Source organism: Nothobranchius furzeri, chromosome 5 (genome assembly GCF_043380555.1).
Source record: "Nothobranchius furzeri strain GRZ-AD chromosome 5, NfurGRZ-RIMD1, whole genome shotgun sequence".
In the NCBI taxonomy this organism is placed as follows: Eukaryota; Metazoa; Chordata; class Actinopteri; order Cyprinodontiformes; family Nothobranchiidae; genus Nothobranchius; species Nothobranchius furzeri.
Genome location: NC_091745.1, coordinates 58984271 through 59005501, shown reverse-complemented (window position 1 = coordinate 59005501; position 21231 = coordinate 58984271). Strand labels below are relative to the sequence as shown.

Genomic DNA, 21231 nt, shown 5'->3' with positions numbered 1-21231 from the left:
CACTCTCCCTCTGAGAGGCAATCGGTTTATGGCCAGGAACTGTAACATGTCGATAATAGCACCAACGTAGTGCTGATTTCTGGCTAGTTGTAAAAAAGGGAAATCAGTGGATCCTGGGAAAGGCGGAATTGGTAGAGCAAAATAAGGAGAGGGTGGTGATGAAGGTCACACCAAAGCCAGCTTGAACAGGTGAGTTTTCAGCTGCTTTTTAAAGGAGACCACTGAGTCCACTGATGCTGGCTCAGGGGGAGAGAGTTCCAGAGTCTGGGGGCCACAGCAGCAAATGATCTGTCACCTTTGGTCTTTAGCCTGGTGCGCTGCACAACCAGTAGGCTTTGATCACTGGACCTCAGGGACCTGCTGGGGGTGTAGGGACTTAAGCCTAATTTATACTCCTCCGTCAGCACAAGGGAGAGGCACAGATGGAGGCAATTTGCCCTCATATTTCTCCGTCTCCTGGGGAGTGTTGCAAAGCAATTCCCTGCCAGGTCAACAGGGAGCGTAGCGCTGTTCTGTGGTATCCTGTCATGTATCCGGTCCAAGATAGTGTGTTTATATTGTGTTTTTGTGTATATAAGAGACTTTTTAACACGGACAAATTTGTCACTCATCCTCCTCCACCTCTTCATGCGCTTGCCACCTCTAAACCCACGTTTCCCATCATTTCCGTCCACGAATAAAGCACGTGCTGCATATCTTTCCACTCCTCCAGTCACGAGGGGGAAAAAATGTTCATAATTTTGCAGTTTTTCCACGAGGTATTCTTCAAGCCGCTAGATATCCTTGGCTATTTTTATGTTTTTGATGGCGCAATGGCAGCGCTGTAGACGACAGTGGTGTCCTGACCAATCACAAGCTTGCATTCTCCATCTCGTCGGACAGATGTTTAGAAAAGAGAGCTTGACTCTGTCCGTCCTTGCAAGCCTGTCCGAGAGCCCTCGAAAGGACGGATAATGGCGTTGCGTCCGTCCGTCCTGATGTAGACAAAGAAGTATAAGTTAGGCTTAAGAAGATCACCAATGTATGATGGTGCTTGTCCACGTAAGGCCCTAAAAACCAGAACCAGGATCTGGAAAGGAACCTTAAAGTTGACCGGCAGCCATGTGGTATTAATTGCACTACAAGATCATCCAAGAAGTATCCTTTTAATGAGTAAGTAAAATTATTCTTCTGTACTTTATTTTTCTGGTTGAATGGGGGAAAGTTCTGTGCATTTAACATAACACATAAGCTACCGAGGTAAGCGGAGGCTTTCGGGGTTGGCTGGTCCAGAGGGGTCAGAGATCTCTGAGGTCGCTGATGCAGATGGGAAGTTTGCCGAGTTTCGCTAATGTTTCTCCCGCTTTAGCAGCATCAGCTCTGCAATCAGAGATGAAATCTCCCGTTCTAGCCTCCCAGTGGCAGCCCAGCGAGGTGGACGCCTGGCTCCTCTTGTCTCCCGGACGGGAACAGCTGCTAAACGCAGGTGGCCGCCCACTCCCATCTCAGCTGAGCCATGCGGCTGCCTGGCTTCCATGCGAGACTGTTATTTTGCTGGTTGCCTGTGGAGGGAGACCACAGAAACACTGCAGCTCTTTGAGTTGATGCTGCTTCACATTGGAGCCACTCAACTGCATTTTTCTCACTAAAAGCACTCAAAGTGCCCAAAAACCTTTGTTAGCTGCATGTTAGTATGTAGCTAATGTTCCGCTGATCCCTGACTGGTGCATGAGCTCACACAGTATACAGCCTGGGCGCCCAGCTCCAGTTGCAGCGGTCTGAGGCTCTGCTTGTATTTTAACACGGGTCAGGTATCCACGAAGTTGCCGCTGCAGAAGTGACGGTTACCAAGTTTACATTTTTCTCTCTTCTGACAGAAGTGAGTCTGCCATACACAGGTGCCACCGGTCCCTCCGACCACCACTAGCATGCAAGGTGGGTTAAGTGTCTTGCCCAAGGACACAATGACAGCAACAGTCTGAGCAAGACTCGAACCTGCAACCTTCTGTTTACAAGGCGAGCACTTAACTCCTGTGCCACTGTTGTCTCCCCTGATGATTAACTATAGGAATCTATGGTATTACGGGTAATTTTGACCCATCTATGTTCTCTTCAAACATAATAAAACATTAGTTAATGTTTATTATTTAGTGTGATAATTACATTTCAGCCTTAATATAAAGTAGCTGCTTCACTTATTGTCTCCCTATATTAAATATTATTTCGTTGTGTTTATTTCTTAATTCTAATTTTACTTATTTATTTTTCTTGCACCAAGTACCGCAGCAATTTCCTAATGTTGTGATTCTCGTACATATGGCAACAAAACCCTTCTGATTCTGATTCTAATAACATCACATACGTACATTCAGAGTTTGCTGCTGCTGATGATAGCATTTTTCTGAAATGTTTGGTCCTGGATGGATCTGCTGCTATTTGATGGTCTGCTCCATCAGAAGTTTCCTGATGTCTTTGTGTGAGACCAAACAGCTGCAGAGATGATTTCTGGAGGGTTCTGGTTCTGGTCACCTTCAGTTCTTGTCCTTGCTCCAGCTGCTGACCCAGTCCTGTTTGGATGGAACCCCTGAGAACAACTTCAGCTCATTGTGGTGTTAAAAACAGTGACTGAGGAGAGAAAACTGGATCAGGCCCACCAGATCTGTTTGATAGAAACCTGTCCTGACTCTGATTGGATGTTCAGGTGAGTGACATCATACTAACTGCTGCAGGTGGATCAAAGATAATTGGACCAAACAGAACCAGCAGAGATGACATTTCTATAAAAACCCAGTGTCTGTGTGTTTATTTTTATTCGATGACACCCTCCTCATGTTTTTCCTGAGGCTTTTGGTTGACCTTTGACCCCTGTGAGTTTCTGCTTCAAAACATTCCGGAAGGTCTGAAATGCAAATGTGATGCTCCAGTTTCCATGCTGCTGAGCAGCTGCTGGCATAAAGTGCTGAATTCAGGTCAGTCACATTATGCAGTACAAAAACACCTTCTGCAGAGGCAATGCAGAACCAGAGGGACTCCACTTACAGGTCGGACTCTGAGTAGAACTCAGGAGGGTCCACAGTAAGTAGAACGTCTTTGTTCTTATATTTCTCTAAGTGCTTCTCCGTAGACTCTAGGTGGTGCTCTGCAGACTGAAACAAAAGAAAAAGGACCCAGGACAAGCCTGACCTGGGGTATGAGAAGGACCTGACACCAGGAGATGAGTGAAAGTTATTTTTCCAAGCTTTAATGAAAACACTGACATGTTTGGGCCCAACTGCACAAAAAATTCTGTTTTAAGTCTAACTCACCTCTTACACACAGACATACCCTGTGTGGAGAGCCAAATGTGACACAGTTCAATAAATAAAAAAATCAATAAAATTTTAAATAAATAAGTAGATATCTAAATTACTGAATGTGATATAAAATAACATATCTGTTTAATCAAAAAAGAGAAAAATAAATAGAAATAATCAATTGTGTTTTGAGTTTATCAACCTGGCCATCGGTGAGTGGGTGGAGCCAATGCTGATAAAAAACATGGTGACTATTTCAAACCTAACATGTAATGCAGATCAGTCATTGTTCTAGACTTTGTTTATTGCCTCCATAGATTTTCTGGAACAAAAGCCAGCAGCTTTGTGTTGTGTTTACTGACTCGTGTCTGTGTAGTAAACATTAATAGGTGAAGGTATTTAATGAGTGAGATTTAATGGAACAGTTGTAACAAACCATTTTGAGCTGTAGTTTATATTTATGTTATATTGACTGAAGGCAGTGCGTGCGGCTGGGGAAGAATGTTTCCACCACTCAGACAATTAGCACAGGATCTCCACAGGACTGTGTACTTTCTCCTCCGCTCTTCTCCCTGTACACAAACTGCTGCACCTCGAGCCATGACTCCGTTAAACTGATCAAGTTTGCAGACGACACCACCCTCATCGGGTTCATCTCTGACGGTGATGAGTCCGCCTACAGGAGGGAGGTGGAACGGCTGGTGTACTGGTGCAGCAGCAACAACCTGGAGCTCAATGCTCAGAAGACATTGGAGATGATTGTGGACTTCAGGAAAGTCACAGCCCCATCTCTCCCCCTCGTCCTGACGGACACCCCCGTCACCATTGTGGACTCCTTCCGCTTCCTCGGAACCACCATCACACATGACCTTAGGTGGGAGCCATCCATCAGCTCCCTGATCAAAAAGGCCCAGCAGAGGATGTACTTTCTGCGGCAGTTGAAAAAGGCCAAGCTGCCGGCCCAGATGATGGTGCAGTTTTACACGGCCATCATTGAGTCCATCCTCACCTCCTCCATCGCTGTGCGGTACGCTGGAGCCACAGTGAGGGACAAACATAGACTGCAGCGCATTGTGCGCTCTGCTGAGAAGGTGATTGGCTGCAGCCTTCCATCTCCAGGACCTGTACGTCTCCAGAACTCGGGGGCGTGCAGGTCGGATAGCAGCTGACCCTTCTCACCCGGGATACAGACTTTTTGAGCTGCTTCCCTCAGGCAGGAGGTTACGGTCCATCCGGACCAGAACCACCCGCCACAAGAACAGTTTCTTTTCATCTGCCGTGGACTTGTGAATAGATTATAAACATGCAACCATGCTGGTCTTCTGTACTCGTCACATCATCACGTTATCGGCCATGTTACCATTACCTGCCTTTTTTTTAGCTGATAGTTTTATTCTATTTTTATTCTTATTGCGTGTTCATGTTATATGTAGCACATTAGAACCAAAGCAAGTTCCTAGTTTGTGAATTGTTTGTTCACTGACAATGGCAATAAACCTTTTTCTGATTCTGATATGAATGTGATGTCAAAGCATGATTTTGTATTTGTTTTAGTTGAAGCAACATCGTGTACAGGAAAGCTTCCTAAATCAACAATCGTTTCAAAAAACTTAATTTTCTTAACTGTCACTCGTTTAAAAACGTCTATGTTTTTTCCTTGCATGAAACCAAAGTCCTCCCACACTGTTCAAAGTTTTATTAAATGACAAGAAACAAAACACTTGACTTTACAGAGAAAAAATCTGAAACATCAGATACCTCCTGGATGTCCATCTTCCTGTTGCTGGTGGGTTTCTCACAAGTTGGAAATTTGAAGTCTGAGCTTTGCCATCAGCTGCATCACCAGGAACTCCAAATGAGTTCCAAACCAGGAAAAGTCCACTCTGATGAATGGATTGTCCATCAGAAGAATTCTAACATCACACCAAACATTGCAAAAAGACTTCAGAAAACATTTAAATACAATAAAATAATAAAAATACCAAAGTTGGACTTGTTCTGCTCTGTTTCACTCTGCCTTTAGACTGAAACGAGCCCCTCGGTGGATCCTATAGACTAAACCCAGGCTTCAAAGACCAGCTGCAGATGAAGAACAGCTTTGATTCATCTTCTGAGAATATTACAAACTGTTTACTTTGTGTCATTTGACCTAGGATCCATCAGAAACTGTGAGTCACCGAGAGGGCTCTAAAAAGTCAGCTTCTCCCCACCACCACCAGCAGCAGGTGCTTTGCTGTGGGTCTGTGTTTGTCCTCTCTTTGAGGTCTACCACCACAGCTCATCCCCCCCGCTACTGCGGGTGCTTGCCCTCTCACGGCCCTGCAGCCGGAGTAATTCCAGAATGCTGCGGGCGTAGGCATCCCTCAGATTCATACCTGTTGCTGCTCCTCCCACTCCCACCTCCCCTACAGATCCACGAGCCAACCTCTTTAGCATCTCGCTGTGCCGCAGTGCCGCCTCCTTCATCTTTAGAGTAAAGTAGCAGGCAGAGAAGCGATCATTGATGATGGCGATGGGCAGAGCCAGGATCAGGATTCCAGATAGTATGCAGAGGAAGGCCAAAACCTTCCCCACTGTGGTGTCGGGCCGGATGTCACCATAGCCAACTGTCGTCATAGAAGTGGTCGCCCACCACCAGGCAGCCGGCACACTGGTGAAAGTGGTGGTGGGAAGGTCATGCTCCAGGGCGAAGACAGTGGTCGCGAAGATTGAGATGCCAACACCAAGGAAAAGGAGAAGAAGTCCAACTTCCTCATAGCTCTGAGCGATGGTCATGCCCAAAGACTTCAAGCCTAAAGGATCAGGAAGGAAAACATCAGAGGTGAGGTGCAGGAATCTTGGAAGCAAAACCTTCCCATCAAACCACAAACCCAGATCGGCCTGACTCAAACCACCAGTCACCTGGTTGCAGTCAGTTGGGATTCTCTTTGTGTATTTATGAATCTAACCAGAACCAGACCACATTTCTGCTGGTACCAGACTCGTTCTGTTCTGTGTGGAGACAACTCTACCGTTGAGTTAGAAGCCTTTTTCTGTCTGAACGACTCAGAGGTCAAAGGTCGGAGCTTCTGGACTGGATCAGGCGTTTCTTGAATAGATTGGGGGTTCTTTACTGGATACTGGTTTCAAAATGTGGGGCGGTTCTAAGGTGAGTGTAAAGCCGGGTGTACACTGTGCAACTTTTTCACTTTTTTGAGCCGATTTTCCAGTCGTGCGAGAATCCACGACATCGGGGCGAGTTTTGCGCCGAGCGGTCGTGTAGTATACAGGGGGTTACGAGAGGCGATTAACACCACGTGACCAGCTGCCGATCAGCAGTCGTGAGGTCGCACGGACTTCTGGCGTGTTTAAAATTTCGCTCGTCCCTCGTGAGGGTATCGCACTGTTGAAGCGGCGCTGCGAGCAGCTGCGACCCAAAAAGTATCAGAACCGCTCACGGCGCATGCGCAATCCTGCATCAACACCGCTTGCTATTTCCCTAATAACACACGCTGTTCGTTTTTGTTTCTACACGTTTTTTTACTCACAAAGATTGTCAAGAAAGCGTGTTTGTTGTGTTCATGTCAAACTAAACTGATCACAAAACACAGATTTACTTTCTTTATTTCGTTTTCCTCATCCAACCCCCATAAATCCCTGTGTCCTGCAGCACTCCCGAAGGACAACAGGCAAAACAAGACAAAAAAGTCTGACGTGTTGAGTAAAAACTGCTATTTTTAGCATATTTTTAGGGCCGACGTGTTGCTACCAGACGTACAGTGTGAGCAGTCAGGTCGCATGCGAGAACTGGGTCGTGCAGTGTGAGCACATGACTCGTGAGATCTGCTCTGCGAGGAAGTCGTACAGTTTGAGTTGAAGCTGAACGCTGCGAGTGAAAAAGTCGCACAGTGTACGCCCGGCTTAAGGAGTCTGATCCTTATTTATCTGACTTCCTGCTTTTAGCTTTTGCTCCTCCCTTTAGTTCTCTCGTCGTGCAGCTGTATTATTCAAGAACCCAGCTCTCTCTCTTCTCCATCTGAGAAAAGTCAAGAGTAACACCCCCTCCTCTCTCATTCTTTGCTGCTGTTTGCTACAGTCTTTTGTTCTTGGATGGTCAGACGTCCACTCTGCCTTGTTGTCACATGTCTAAACGATCTCATCTTGCTCTCAGAAGGTTTCACGCTTCGAAAGCAGGTCCTTTTCAGGAGCTTTGGTTTCTTCTTTGTTTGACTCCAAGCAGATCTGTGGTTCTGAATTTAAGCGTCTGGTTTTAAATGTGACACAGAACATGTCCATTTTTGGACAGAAATCTTTTTTCTCTCCACAGTGGGAGGTAAAATCAAGCAGAAATGGCTTCAGGGTGATTGTGACGGTGTTCCTTTTTCTGACTAAAATGTCTGAAGCTTCAGCTTGGCTACGGATTTGGTGTCATCTTACTGGCCAGTCAGGTCTACTTTCTTTAAGGGCTTAATATCCTTTCCTATCTGAAGCTGTGTGAGTGTATGTAAAGATGTTTTTTTTACCTGTCAAGTGTCGGCCAAGCTTCAGCATTCGGAGTGACCTCAGCAGGCGAAGAACTTGGACCACTCTGCCCATGTTCTCCAGCTCGGGTGATCCACCATGAAGACTCTCCACAATCAGAGTCACGTAGAATGGCAGGATGGCCAGTAGGTCGATCACATTAGGGATGCTGCGAATGAACCTACACTTATCTCTGACGCAGACAAAGCGCAGTGCCAACTCAGTGGTGAACCACATGACACAGATGTACTCCACGCCATCCAACACCAGCGGTGCGCCAACACCTAGCCAGCTCATTCCGCAGTCTTCACCCAGGTCCAGGGAGATTAGCACCATGTTGATGACTGACAGAACCACAAAAAAGATTGAGAGAGAGCCATAGGTTCGGGCAGCTCTTGATGATTCAGGTTTCTCAAGAAAGTCCCACAGGTGCTGGCGGAGGGCTGGGCAGGTGGCACCCACAAAATTCTCATTGTCTTCATCAGCCTTGAAGTCTCTGCGTACATCAGTGGACTCCTTCTGCTCTTTACGGCGATAGTATCGCTCACGGCAGCAGGGACTGATACGGAGCTCATCAATTCCCCAGTACTCAATCTCCTGCAGGAAGGAGATCTCACACAGCTCCTCCATGACATGTAGGTGACCTGTCTTGTAAAAGTTCACCACATATCTGCAAAGAGAACAGAGAGACAGGTGGAACCATGTCTGTCCAACAACTAGAGAAACAGCTGGGATGATTAACAGCACATCCAACATGCAGAGAAGAGAGGAGAACCACTGGTACCAAGGCACCAGGGGCCTCATTTGTCAAGCTTGCTTATGCACTAAACGGGGTCGGAAAACTGCGTAAGCAACTTTCCACGCAAACTGGGATTTATGAAAGAAAACGTAGTGGAAAAATGTGCGCAACTTTAAGTTGACTAAGGACCTTGCTTACGCACATTTTGGACATGGAGAGCACCTGCAGTGCTGCTGCTGAGAAGGATAAAATTATGAAATCCTGCAGCACTGTCACTTGCACTGCTTCGTTTTCACACAGAACAAGACCCCCCACACGCGCACACACACACACGCGCGTGCGCGTACACACACATGCGCGCGTGCGCGCGCGCACACACACACACACACACACACACACACACACACACACACACACACACACACACACACACACAGCCTGAAGCGCAGAACACAGAATGCAGAATATCAGCAGGGGGACAGATTGAGACAGAATGTCATGCGTCTGTGACAGTGTGTGTCCTGTCACTGTGACCCTGACTGATCATGCTCCCTGGCTACTTGTACAGGGGGGATCTCCGGTTGGCTGACTGGTTAGCACGCATTACTTTCACCCGGGAGTCTGGGGATTGAATCCCGATTGGACCATTTTTTTTTAATATCCGCCACAGATCTCTCTGAAGAATTCACAACATTGACGGCTTCAGCAACGCTGTGCCACTCCGTGGATTTTCTCTTATCTGTTTTGCAAAAGCACTTCCTTTCATTTCTCCACCTCACCCACTGGTACCTCAATTTCTGCTTCTGTGAAATTGCGCTTCCTTGATCTGCCTTGATCTACGGTCGCCATCGTCATTGGCGGAGCGCTGCAACAGCCGTTTTATGTATATGCATGAGATCCACAAGGCACTTTGCATTGACTATTTATGGCAGTAAGTGGGCGTGGTGAGGGTGGGATGTGACTAAAATGCAGCTGAGAAACATTCTCGTTAGTCTCTGATTTATGAAGCGGAGATTGTGTACAGCTGTGCATACTCCATGTTTGATGGATCACAAACCTACTTGGCGTAAGTAAATTGTTTTGCTGAGCTTAAGTACGGTTTTAGTAAGGATTCTACGCAATGTTTGATAAATGAGCCCCCAGGTCTCCATCAGGTTTGGAAATGTGATGATTCAAAATCTGAATAGCGTTCCACAGGGACCAGTTATTGGGCTCTATTTTCTCACTGGTTGGTTTTCTTAAAATGCCAAATACACCCAGATTTATGGAGCCACTCTCCAAATAACTACATTAAAAAGTTCTGCTTTGTGCAGTCGACATCTGGTTCAACCAAACTTCCTTAAAAAACACAGGTAAAGTGGCTCCATCTTCCTCTCAGCACCCCGAAGGTCTGTTTATCATCAGGTTCAGCAGCAAACTACAGACTTCATCAAGAGGAGAAACACGTCACCTACTGGAAGGTTTGTGAGTTTCTGTCAAAGAAGAACTCATTTTTTAGAAAGTCGGCATCATCGCAGAGTTCCAGCACCAGGCCTCGACTGGAGTACGCAAGTTTTCCCAGCCGGGTCTCTGGGTGTGACACCAGCAGCTCTGATGCAAGCACATAGCGACTCCCCCCCACGTTAATGACGAATACATCGAGTGTGTCTCTCAGGCAGGAACCCGGCATCTCACCGAGGAAAACGCTGGAGTCCAGAGAAACCAGAGAGGTTCTGTCAACATAGAGCTGAGGCCCTGGCATAGAGCTGGAGTTGAGGCTCATGGTGGGGGGTGGGGGGGTGGATACCTGATGAGAGAATAGAATTATCAGCTTTCACAATGTAAACCTCTCTAATAAATGACCAAAATACTAACTGCACTTTAAGCATCCCACCTGAGACTCTAAACCCTAGACCACCATTACATAGTCCATAAAGAATACCAAGCAGTTCCCTATTGGTGTCATAGTACTACAGACATTGTAGTAATACTGACATGGTGATACTACTGACATTATAGTACTACTCAACTCACTCAATCCCCTAAACAATGTCTGGTCTGAATCTCCTCAAACTTCTCCCCCCCAAAGAGCATTTAAGAGGTCAAAGGTCATAGCAGGAAGCAGTCACTAGTTCTTCCCTCTTTGTGAATGACATTTCCTTCAACCATGTGAGCTTCTATGGAATAGAGCTTGAGTTTTCCTCTGCAGTTTTATCCAGTTTATTGGAGATGTTCTTGGGAGAATTCTTCATGTTTCTCCGCTGAGACTTTATTGTGAGAACGAGTGAAGGGGAGATGGGAGACTGAGCATAGGCTGACGGCCGATCACCGGACACACTGCAGCGTTTGAAGCAGATGGCAGCTCGTTAACCAACTTCCACAAACAATTAAGACGCGTTTTTGCCTAATTTATTCACTGACAACGCAAAAAAAAATCTGGTAAATATAACACACTCAACCTGGAGGTAAGTGGAGAAAATTTCGAAAGTTTGCAAACATATATTGACGAAGTTTTTGAGTTTTTTGTCATGGGACCGAAGAAAGCAGCAGCTGAGATGGAAACACCTGGGACCAAGAGGAGCCATCCCCAGGACTCACCCAAGGCCTCATCTCTCTGTAAGGATGTCCTAGATTTACTACAATCCATAGATAAATGGCTTCTGGGATTAGAGGGGCAACTGCATCTGCTAGAGGTACTTCACAAGGAGTTCCAGGACCTCGGAACATCTCTGCAGTTTAGCCAGGAGCAGGTGGAGTGGCTCACTGCTGAGAACACGTCTCTGCGGGAATCAGTTTCCTCCTTGACTGCAGGATTAGATCGGCTCTCCCAGGACAACAAAGCTCTAAAGGAGACATTTCTGGACCTCCAATCACGCAGCATGAAAGACAACCTGGTGTTCGCAGGCCTTCCAGAGCATACTGGAGGAGAAGCGGAGGATTGCGAACAAACAATCAAAAACTTTCTCCACACCCAAATGAAGATACCTGAGGAAACAGTTAAAAACATTGGGTACATCGCCTTGGAGCCAGGAGAACAGACAGCAGAAGACCTCGTCCCATCGTGGCTAAATTTGAGCACTTTAAGCAGAAAGATCTTGTTAAAAGCCGCGGGAGGGAGCTTAAAGGCAAAGACTACAGCATGAACGATCAGTTTCCTAAAGAAATTCTGGATCCCCGTTGAGTTCTTTTCCCACGGCTTAAGAAATTCATCCAGGATGGGAAGCGGGCTGTGATCTCCGTAGATAAACTGTTTGTTGACGGTAAGATCTACAAAGAACGAGGAGTAACAGACTGGCTCTATTAGACAACATCAAGTACAACTTTATTACTATTATTAACAGCACTCACTGGGTTTGAACATGTTAGGATTTATAGCTGTAGGATCCGTTTAGAAATGTTCACCTGTTCCCTCACCACCTCAACCCCACAACACTTTTTCCTTTCTTTCTTCTTTTTTCCGTTTCTTAATCTTTATAATTCCTTTCTTTCCCTTTTTTATTTGCTTCTGGGTCTTTACATCTGCATGGCACAATTAGCTTCTTCTTTTTTTCTTTCCACACTGCAGCAACACGCACACAACGCGCGAACGCACACACACACACACACACACACACACACACACACACACACACACACACACAGATAGACTCCATATGCACAGTCACACAGATAAGTAGCCTAAGGCGTTTCATTGCAAAATCAAAACACTGTTGGGCTTGTATTATTATTATCATTATTATTATTATTATTGTACTTATTTTTGTAATTATTATTTATTTATACTGTATCATCAGCATAAATATCTTTATATTAATATTGTTTAAAAATTATTATTGTATTGCTACTATTATTTTTTTTATTAATGCTGCAAATAATAATAATAATAATGATTATAATAATACCCTTATTATTTACTCTCTATTATTTACTATAAGATTAATGTATGCATTTAATTACTTATTTTATCTCATACACATGAAGGAGTCATATTATAGCTACTCACACACACATCTATGGGTGCACTCAGGTTTGTCTCATGAAACGTACATGGAACTGGCTCCAGAGAGAAGAGATTAAAATTTTTTGATCAGTTAAAAAGAGTGCAGGCAGACATAATATTATTACAAGAGACTCATAGATCTGCCACATCTGCAGATGAACTTAAAACGTCAGTTTCCCAGCATGTTCTCTGCCTGCTATAACTCTAGGCAAAGAGGTGTAGCTATTTTAATACACAAAAACATCAATTTCACAGTATTGGACACAGTCTCTGATCCAGAGGTTAGATTTATAATGTTTAAAATATCTGTACAGAATCAAAGCTTATTTATCGTCAGCATATACTGTCCAAATATTGATGACCCTCCATTCTTTCATGATTTTTTCTCTTTACTCTCCGAACACTTGGACTGTCCACTTATACTTGGAGGTGATTTTAATTTTTGGATGAACTCTTTAACAGACAGGCTCAGTACAGCTGGGACTCAGTGCAATTGGCAATCCACTAATATAGTTAAACAGTACATGAGTGATTATGGGCTTTGTGATGCATGACGATCTCTTCATCCTAACCGTAGAGCGTTTACTTTTTTTCTTACACGTCCATCATTCTCATTCACGTTTGGATTATTTTCTAGTCAGCAGCTCAATGTTGGCTGACATTTCAGACACTGAGATACACCCCATAGCTGTCAGCGACCATGCTCCGGTTTTGTTAACTCTGGTAAACAAGAAGACAATCCCACCAAGCAAAAACTGGAGGTTTAATACATCACTGCTTAAAGACGAAGGAGTGGGCTTTATATTTAGAACATAATGACCTGCCTGGAACATCAGCATCTGTTCTCTGGGAGGCAGGAAAGGCAGTGATGAGAGGTAAAATAATCTCTTTCTCATCACATAAGAAAATAACAGAAAACAAACGTATTCAGGAGTTAGAAGAAATCATTAAGTCTTTAGAGGCATCCACAGAAGAAGATGTACTGAGCAAATTACGTAAAAGTAAATTAGAACTTCCTGGAATTATTGACAAAAAGACACAATTTTTAGCACAAAGACTACGAATAGAAAACTTTGAACATAGTAATAAATCAGGTAAATTTTTAGCTAGCCAGTTAAAAATAAAGAGAAAACTGCCATATCTGCTGTTAAAGACTCAACCGGGAATATAGTTTATGACCCTGAAAGAATAAACAACACTTTCAGAGATTTTTACCAAACTTTGTACTCACCACAGGTAAACCCATCAGATAACGAGATCAACGAGTTCCTTGACAGGATAACACTTCCTAAATTATCAGACAGCAGAGTTACAGTCCTGGACTCGCCACTAACATCAGTTGAGCTCCAGGAAGCCCTTAAATCCATGACTAATAGGAAGGCTCCAGGTCCCGACGGGTTTCCAGCAGAGTTCTACAAAGAATTCTGGATCATTCTGGCTCCAACATTTTTCAGAATGGTGAGGGAAATCGAAGAGAGCGGCAGATTACAGCCAAACATGAATTCAGCCAAAATTAGTCTCTTGTTAAAATCAGGTAAAGACCCTGCATTTCCTACCAGCTATCGCCCAATTTCTCTTATTAATGTTGATCTCAACATAATTTGTAAAGCCCTGGCAAAAAGATTAGAGAAGGTAACCCCCTTTATAATACACCCTGACCAAACTGGTTTCATTAAGGGTAGACAGTCATCCACAAACTTGTGTAGATTACTTAATTTGATAGATTTCGCTTACAGTAGAAACATAGAAACTACTATATTATCTCTAGATGCAGAAAAGGCTTTTGATAGAGTTAACTGGAAGTTCTTATTTTCAACTTTACATAAATTTAGCTTTGGGAACTTCTTCATAAACTGGCTACAAACATTATACAGTTCACCAACAGCACGTGTCAGGACAAACGACCAAATATCAGCTAGCTTCTGTCTTCAGAGGGGGACCAGGCAGGGATGCTCACTCTCCCCCTGACTGTTTGCTATTTTTATCGAACCACTAACGGCAGCAATTAGGTAAACAACAGATATTAAATGAATAAAGTGTAAGAAAATGGAACATAAGATCAGTCTTTATGCAGATGATGTTTTACTCTTTCTCCGGAATTCTCAATCCTCTCTCTCTCATTCAGTAGAACTGATAAACTCTTTTTCAAGAGTTTCAGATTACTCTATAAACTGGTTAAAATCCACAGTTCAATTAATTTCTCTTGTCAATTTGCTTAATACACATTTGGAGTCTAGGAATTTCACATACCTGGGAATTAATGTCTCTCCCAAGTTGGCAGATCTAACCAAACTTAACTACATCCCAATTTTAAAGAAAGTGGAAGCTGATCTTGCAAGATGGAAATCCTTACCGATATCACTCATGGGGAGGGTTGCTACAATTAAAATGATGGTCTTACTCAGAATAAATTACTTATTTTCAATGATCCCAAACAAACCACCAGCTGACTGGTTTAGATCTCTGGACTCCTCAATTACTAAATTCCTTTGGCAGGATAAACCTCCACGAATTAGCTTAAAAACTCTTCAGAAGACCAAAGACAGAGGAGGACTGGATTTACCCAACTTTTATTATTTCTTAGCCAACAGACTGCAATATATATCAAGATGGTTGCAAGATAACCCACTAGATGAGTCCTGGTTAGATATAGAACAGGCACTTTGCAATTCGATAGAGCTTTCAGACTTACCATTTATTAGCTCAAGCATAAGAAAACTTGAAGGCTTCAAAAGCATTAGTATCAGCACCTCTCTGACAGCATGGTGGGAGTATCTTAAAATGACAGAGTCTTCACTAGTACCATGCAGACGCACACCTATCTGGAATAATCTTGATATTTTGCAAAATAACAAAATGATGAACCTTCCAGACTGGAAAAATAAAGGAATCCTATACCTGGAACACATATATGAAGGATTGAACTTCATCCCATTTAATAGAATAGTCTCCCAATTTGGAATAGATAAGAATAGCTTTTTAGAATATCACCAAATTAAATCTGTAGTCATACAAAAATTTTAAGCTCAATAAACTAGAATTACAAACACCACCAAGGGTATTAGACTTCTATAATCTCAAACCCCCCAAACTACTGTCTAAAGTATATAAGACACTGTCCAAAATAGACGATAGAATAGCAATCCCTATTGAAAAATGGGAGGTGGATCTATCAGTCAGCTTTGACCAGAACTTCTGGTCCCAAACTTGTTTAAAAACTTTTAAAATGATCAGACACTCCAATTTACAATTATTTGAGTACAAAATTCTACACAGAGTACACTATACAGGTCATCGGATGTTCAAGATGGGGTTTGTGTCATCTGACACCTGTACACACTGCACAAACAAAATTTCTGACAATTACATTCATGCACTGTGGTCCTGTCCACCTGTCCAGGAATTTTGGGGTAGAGAGTTGTCAAAGTGTCTGAAATGTCATATCCCAACTTCCCCCTCTCTTTGTTTACTGGGAAACCTGGACGATGTCCCGATTGAAACATCTTTGGTTCACGTGGTTCTGACTGCCATATGCATCGCTAAGAAAACTATCCTCTTGAATTGGAAAAATAGAGATACTCTCTGCATTAATCAGTATAGAAATATTTTGTTAGATCATATTACACTTGATACAGCCTCTGCTTCCACTTCAAATCAATCTCTATGGGCTCCTTTGATCGGTTCCATCACATAGCGATGACGGGGGACCATTGTTATTGTCCTGCGGGATGATGTGGGTGAGGGGTTGGAGGGTCTGACTTTAGAGTATCTGGACATTCCCTGGAGGTGGGTTCACTGGGGGTGTCTGGGACTGGGTGGCTGTTGCCCCCCTCTGGAGGTGCTTGGGTTGCCTCGGGGGGTGGACTACTGGCGGTTGTGAATGAGGCTCCTTGGAGGTCTTGGCGGTGGCTATGGGTCGCCGCTTGGCAGCTGCATTGCCCCATGGTGGGTCTGGGTGAGGGCCTGGGGGCTCGGGGTGTGGGGGTGGCCGGCCCCGTGTGGGGATCTGGGTGGGGCCTTGGTGGTCGGGTCCTGACATGTATGCTGCCGGGAAGAAGGCAGGAACATGCAGCAGTGCCTGGCCTGGGTTCAGGGGCCTCGGGTAGACCTTGGCTCCTCTGCTGTCCCATCACAGGGGAGGGGGAGGTCCAGGAGGAGGAGGACCCAACTTTACCTGGATGTCCTATGTCTTATATATTCTGGAAGTTGCGCAAAGGCAGGGATGGGCGTAGATATTCTGCTGGGCTGGGGCTGGGTTGGTGCCTTCGGACTCCGTGAGGCTCTGCAATGCTGCTGCTTTGGGCCCTTGCAAGATGGACTGGGGTCTCAATGCCCTGGGTGGCATTTTGACAACAGAGGTGTCTATTGGGGCCAGTGGGGTAGCTGGCTTCCTGGATGGCTAAGCCCAACCAACCATTCCTCCCCATCCCCAAATATTTTTCTCCTCTTGCTCCCTTACATCATCACACAAACATGCACATAGGACCTTGGGGGGTGGACAAGTCAGGGAGTGCGGGTATGGACCCATTTCTGCATTCCTGTGGCAACCTGCCCCCCAATTTTATTTGCACCTTAAACACTTCCACCAACGACATTCCACGCAAACACACACTAAGGGCCTTGGGAGTGAGCACATTCAACGGCAGTTGGCAGGGGGATTTCTCAGCCTCATCCCAAGTGCCGGTGCCCACTTCCAATTTTAAACTGCACTTAGACACCGAGGGATGTGGGTGCAAGTGGGGTGGTGTGGTGGCATCAGCTGGCATAGGCCAGACAATGCCTGCACTGCCCGCTCACCACAGCCATGGAATACACTTCATTAACACACAACACTATATTGGAGCAGGCAGAGGGAGACTAGGGGGTCTTAGCACACATCTGTTGTTGCTTGGCTTCCTGGGGCTGGAGGCTAGGAGGGAGATCTGGCTGTCTGGTTGGGGTCTGGGGTGGTGGGTTGCTGTGCTAAGCGTTGGGCGGGGGAGCCTGCTCATCAGCACCCCAGCAGAAATGGTCAAACTCTGGGAACCGGTAATGGTTGTACCCCATGTGCAGCAGTACTGGGACCAGAGTGAATAGGGTGTGTATGGGGAGCATGAGTGGGTGTCCGGCATGCATTTTTGTAAGTCTTAGGTTGTATGGGTATGTGTGAGCATGAGGGAGGGAGTGTATGACAGTGTTTGTGGATGACTGTAAATGTCAGGTGGGGCCTTTGACTCCTCCCTTCTCCTGGGACTTCTGTTGATGATATAGATCTTCGTCTCCCCTCCCCTGCCACACCTGGTGTAGAGTGTGGTGCCTTGGTCTGCCTGATTGTTCATGGCTCCCGGGTCAGGGGGTTTAAGACTTTTGGCGCCCGCTTGATTAATCCTGGTGGCTGCCTGGTGGGGTCTGGGTCCCTGGGCTCTGCTGGGTCCCCGGCGGGGGGTGGTCGCCCCTGGATTCTGGGTCGCTGGGTCCCGGGCTCGGCCGGCTAGGGGGTGGGAGGCTGCGGGCGGGCCTGTGGGCTTGCCGCTGATATCTCCCGGGACTCTGCCGGCTACTGGTTGTGGCTCCTCGGGGCGATCCTCTGCGCCTCTCGAGGGGGGCGGGGGCCTTTCTGGTTGCAGTCTCCTTGGGATTCCTGTATTCTGGGGCAGCGCCTGGATCTCCGGGACTTGGAGCTCCCTCCGTCTCCTACACATCTTTGGGGGGCAGATCTGTGGTCCCTCACACTCTCTATTGGACGCTTTTATAGAGAAACCTTACAGAAACAAGCGTGTGTACACACACACAGGTGCTCACATGGTGCTCTCATAAGGGCTTGGGCACGTTCAACACATGTCTTAAGGCTGTCGTTGTCACTAAATGCACTTATTATCATGTTGATTGTATATTTCTTCAAGTTGCGCAGTGATAGCTTGCTCTTATTGTATTGTTGTGTGTCCCATTTTTTATTTTTATTTTTTCTCTTCTTTCTCTTTCTGCAGGTCTAGAAGCAGACTCTTGTTCATTATTGTTTATTTTTGTGGACCCCCCCCCCCACCTTTTGTCTTTTCCTTTCTCTTTCACGTCTGACTCTGTGTCCAGTCGGAATTACAAAGCATTCAAAAACAATAACAATCAAGTTTTAAGTATCAGGCTTGACATTAAAAGCAGATGCTTTGATGCTCCACCTGAGAGTAAATCTGTAAGTCTTGTCACCAGCATTCAGACATCAATTCGGATGCTTCACAGCCAGACAGGACACGGAAAAAAAAGAGAGAGAGAACGAGTCAAGGGGAAGGACAGAAACAGAAAGCTGAACTGCTGGCGGCTGTGTCCTACTTTAACAGGCTGCTGCTGTTTAAATATTTCAGCTCTGTCTCCTAATTAATGAATGGAACTTGACTCCTGAGACAATTCTTCCTCTGGTGCTGCTGCAAAATCAAATCTGACCTGTCTGGGAGAAAACAAGAACCCAAAACACACAAAGAGGTTCTCCTTTTGACACAAACACGACAACATTTACAGATGGACTCAGCTGATCTGTTCCCGTGCGTTTATAGGAAGATGACACTGGAGGCAACAACTGAAAACCAAACCAGAATTCAAACCTCAGATTCAACAGTTCAGAAAAGTTAGAAATTCAAGAAATAAATGGGATGGAGGACACCCAAGGAAACTGCACAACAAGTGAGATATAATCAGAGATCAGGTGTGACAGGATCCAAACCAGAACCAACTCCAATATTCTAACAGGGATTAATGCTATCAGAACTCAAACCCAATTATTGTTTTTGTCAGGTGGAACTTCCTCAGCTGTTGCAGGAAGTGTCTCCTTTTCTGGGCTTTGGGTGTCAGGGGAGAGGATGTTGAGGTCCTGAGAGAGGGGGTACCCGGGTGGCGGAAGGACCAGAAGGATGTTGGAAGGAAGGATGATGAAAGGAGGATGAATGATGCAGCTTGATTCAGTACATTACTCCTTTTACCAGATACATTTCTGACCATGAAGCTGAATGTCCCCCTTCCCTCTAACTTGTTTGTCCTCCATCTGAAGCTCCTCCTCTGACCTTCTATTCCTTCAGACTTTTAGGTATAAAGAGACACTTTGATGTTTTCTCTGTTGTTTCACATCCAGGAACATAAACTCAGCTTAAGATCCTTTTCTACAAGTAGAACCTGATGTTTTGGACTGATACATATCTTCCAGACTTCTACCAGACCAACATGCAGACTCAAGTGTACAATCCAGAATCTGACCTGCTTTAGATGAAGATGTGGAAGCTCTTTTTTAAGGTAGCTCCTCCTGCAGTGAAGATCCTGTCTGTCACATGTCGGAGAAGCAGCTGCTGCTCTCTTAGGCTGCCGCAGCTGTTTGAAGTGGAGGTGGGAGTTGTGGAGTGAAAACAGTGACTCTAGGAGGAGGAGGCTTCTAAAACCAGACTGGTTCTGTCAAAATGACCCAGTTCAATTTTATCAGAGCAAGCATGTTGTAATCATATGTTATGTTTATATAATCCAACAGCTGAGCAGGAGTCAGAAAACACTTGAACACACAGAAACAACTAGAACATATGGATCTCAGTCAGAACCAAACATTTAGTTCGGTTCACTAACACAAAATAACTATATTTGGATCCAAACATGTTCAGGTAAAATAGAATCCAACAAAAATATGAAGTTTGCTGGGAAAACTGCATGTTTCCACCAGAGCCAGCGTCAGAGTAAAAGACATAATGTATAATTGATGTTTTATTTATAGTTGGAGTTACTTCCTACTGAAAAGCTTTAGATTGTTCTGAGTCTGGTGCTGAGCTTGGATCGAACCTGTGAAACAACAATTGACTGCAAGTAAAATAGAATTATTAAACAACAAATGATCATGAGAGTGATACTCTGGTTTTAAACATCCGTGGACTGCAACTGCTGGGTTCTGCAGAAGCAGCAGAGGGGTTCGTTCTCAATCGGGACACTAATCACCCCTCATATAAGACTGCTGCCGCTTAGCAACAAACTACTTTCTGATCCAAATTAAAAGCTGCTCCAGTTTCTTTTGTGGACACCCACAGCGCCATCAAGAGTCTGTTTGGAGGAGGAAACATGATTCTGGTACATTGTGGTTCCCACAGACCTTGTATGCTGAATGTCTATGGAGGTTCCAGCTGTTTCACAGCAGTGTCTTGATAGGAGAGACAATACAGGTGTGGTAAATAAACACTTCTGCAGCTGTACATAATGGTATTTCTGGTGATGGTATTGTACATAATGGTATTTCTGGTAATGGTATTGTACATAATGGTATTTCTGGTAATGGTATTGTACATTAAGGTATTTCTGGTAATGGTATTGTACATAATGGTATTTCTGCTAAATCTCACAAGAACTTCTAAAGCAAGACTGTGAAACTCAGGTTCACTGAAGGCTAAGATGAAACTCTTAGATGTTTGACCTGGATTGGTGATTACTTAAAAGAAAAAAACATGAAGGTGTTTGTTATTCTAATGCTTGATTTTGAATTATGAAACAAAACAGTTAGATGCACCATCTATTAAAATACTCCCAATACCTTATAAATACCCTCAAGACCCTATAAAACACTCAAAAACACATTTTGATGTCATCATGACATCATGTCATGTGTTATAAATCCTAAATGCTGTCGGAATGAATGATCTATAGAAGCGCTCCTTTCTGCAGCTGGAACCAGTTTGTCAATCCTGCGCCTGTCCCTATCCATGCATTCGCTCCCCCAACAAGCCACTACATAGAAAAGGGCAGATGCT

At 44.8% G+C, this 21231-nt stretch overlaps 1 protein-coding gene across 1 annotated transcript; it reads right to left on the bottom strand.

The window, feature by feature from the left end:
• Positions 1-4953: 4953 nt before the first annotated feature.
• Positions 4954-19873, bottom strand: kcnv1 (potassium voltage-gated channel modifier subfamily V member 1). Its single transcript, XM_015949561.3, has 4 exons — positions 19709-19873; positions 9966-10297; positions 7775-8442; positions 4954-6064 (listed from the first exon to the last, which is right to left on the bottom strand). Exons 2-4 carry the CDS (start codon positions 10271-10273, stop codon positions 5538-5540), a joined length of 1503 nt encoding a protein of 500 aa, XP_015805047.3. The 5' UTR covers positions 10274-10297; positions 19709-19873; the 3' UTR covers positions 4954-5537.
• Positions 19874-21231: the final 1358 nt, after the last annotated feature.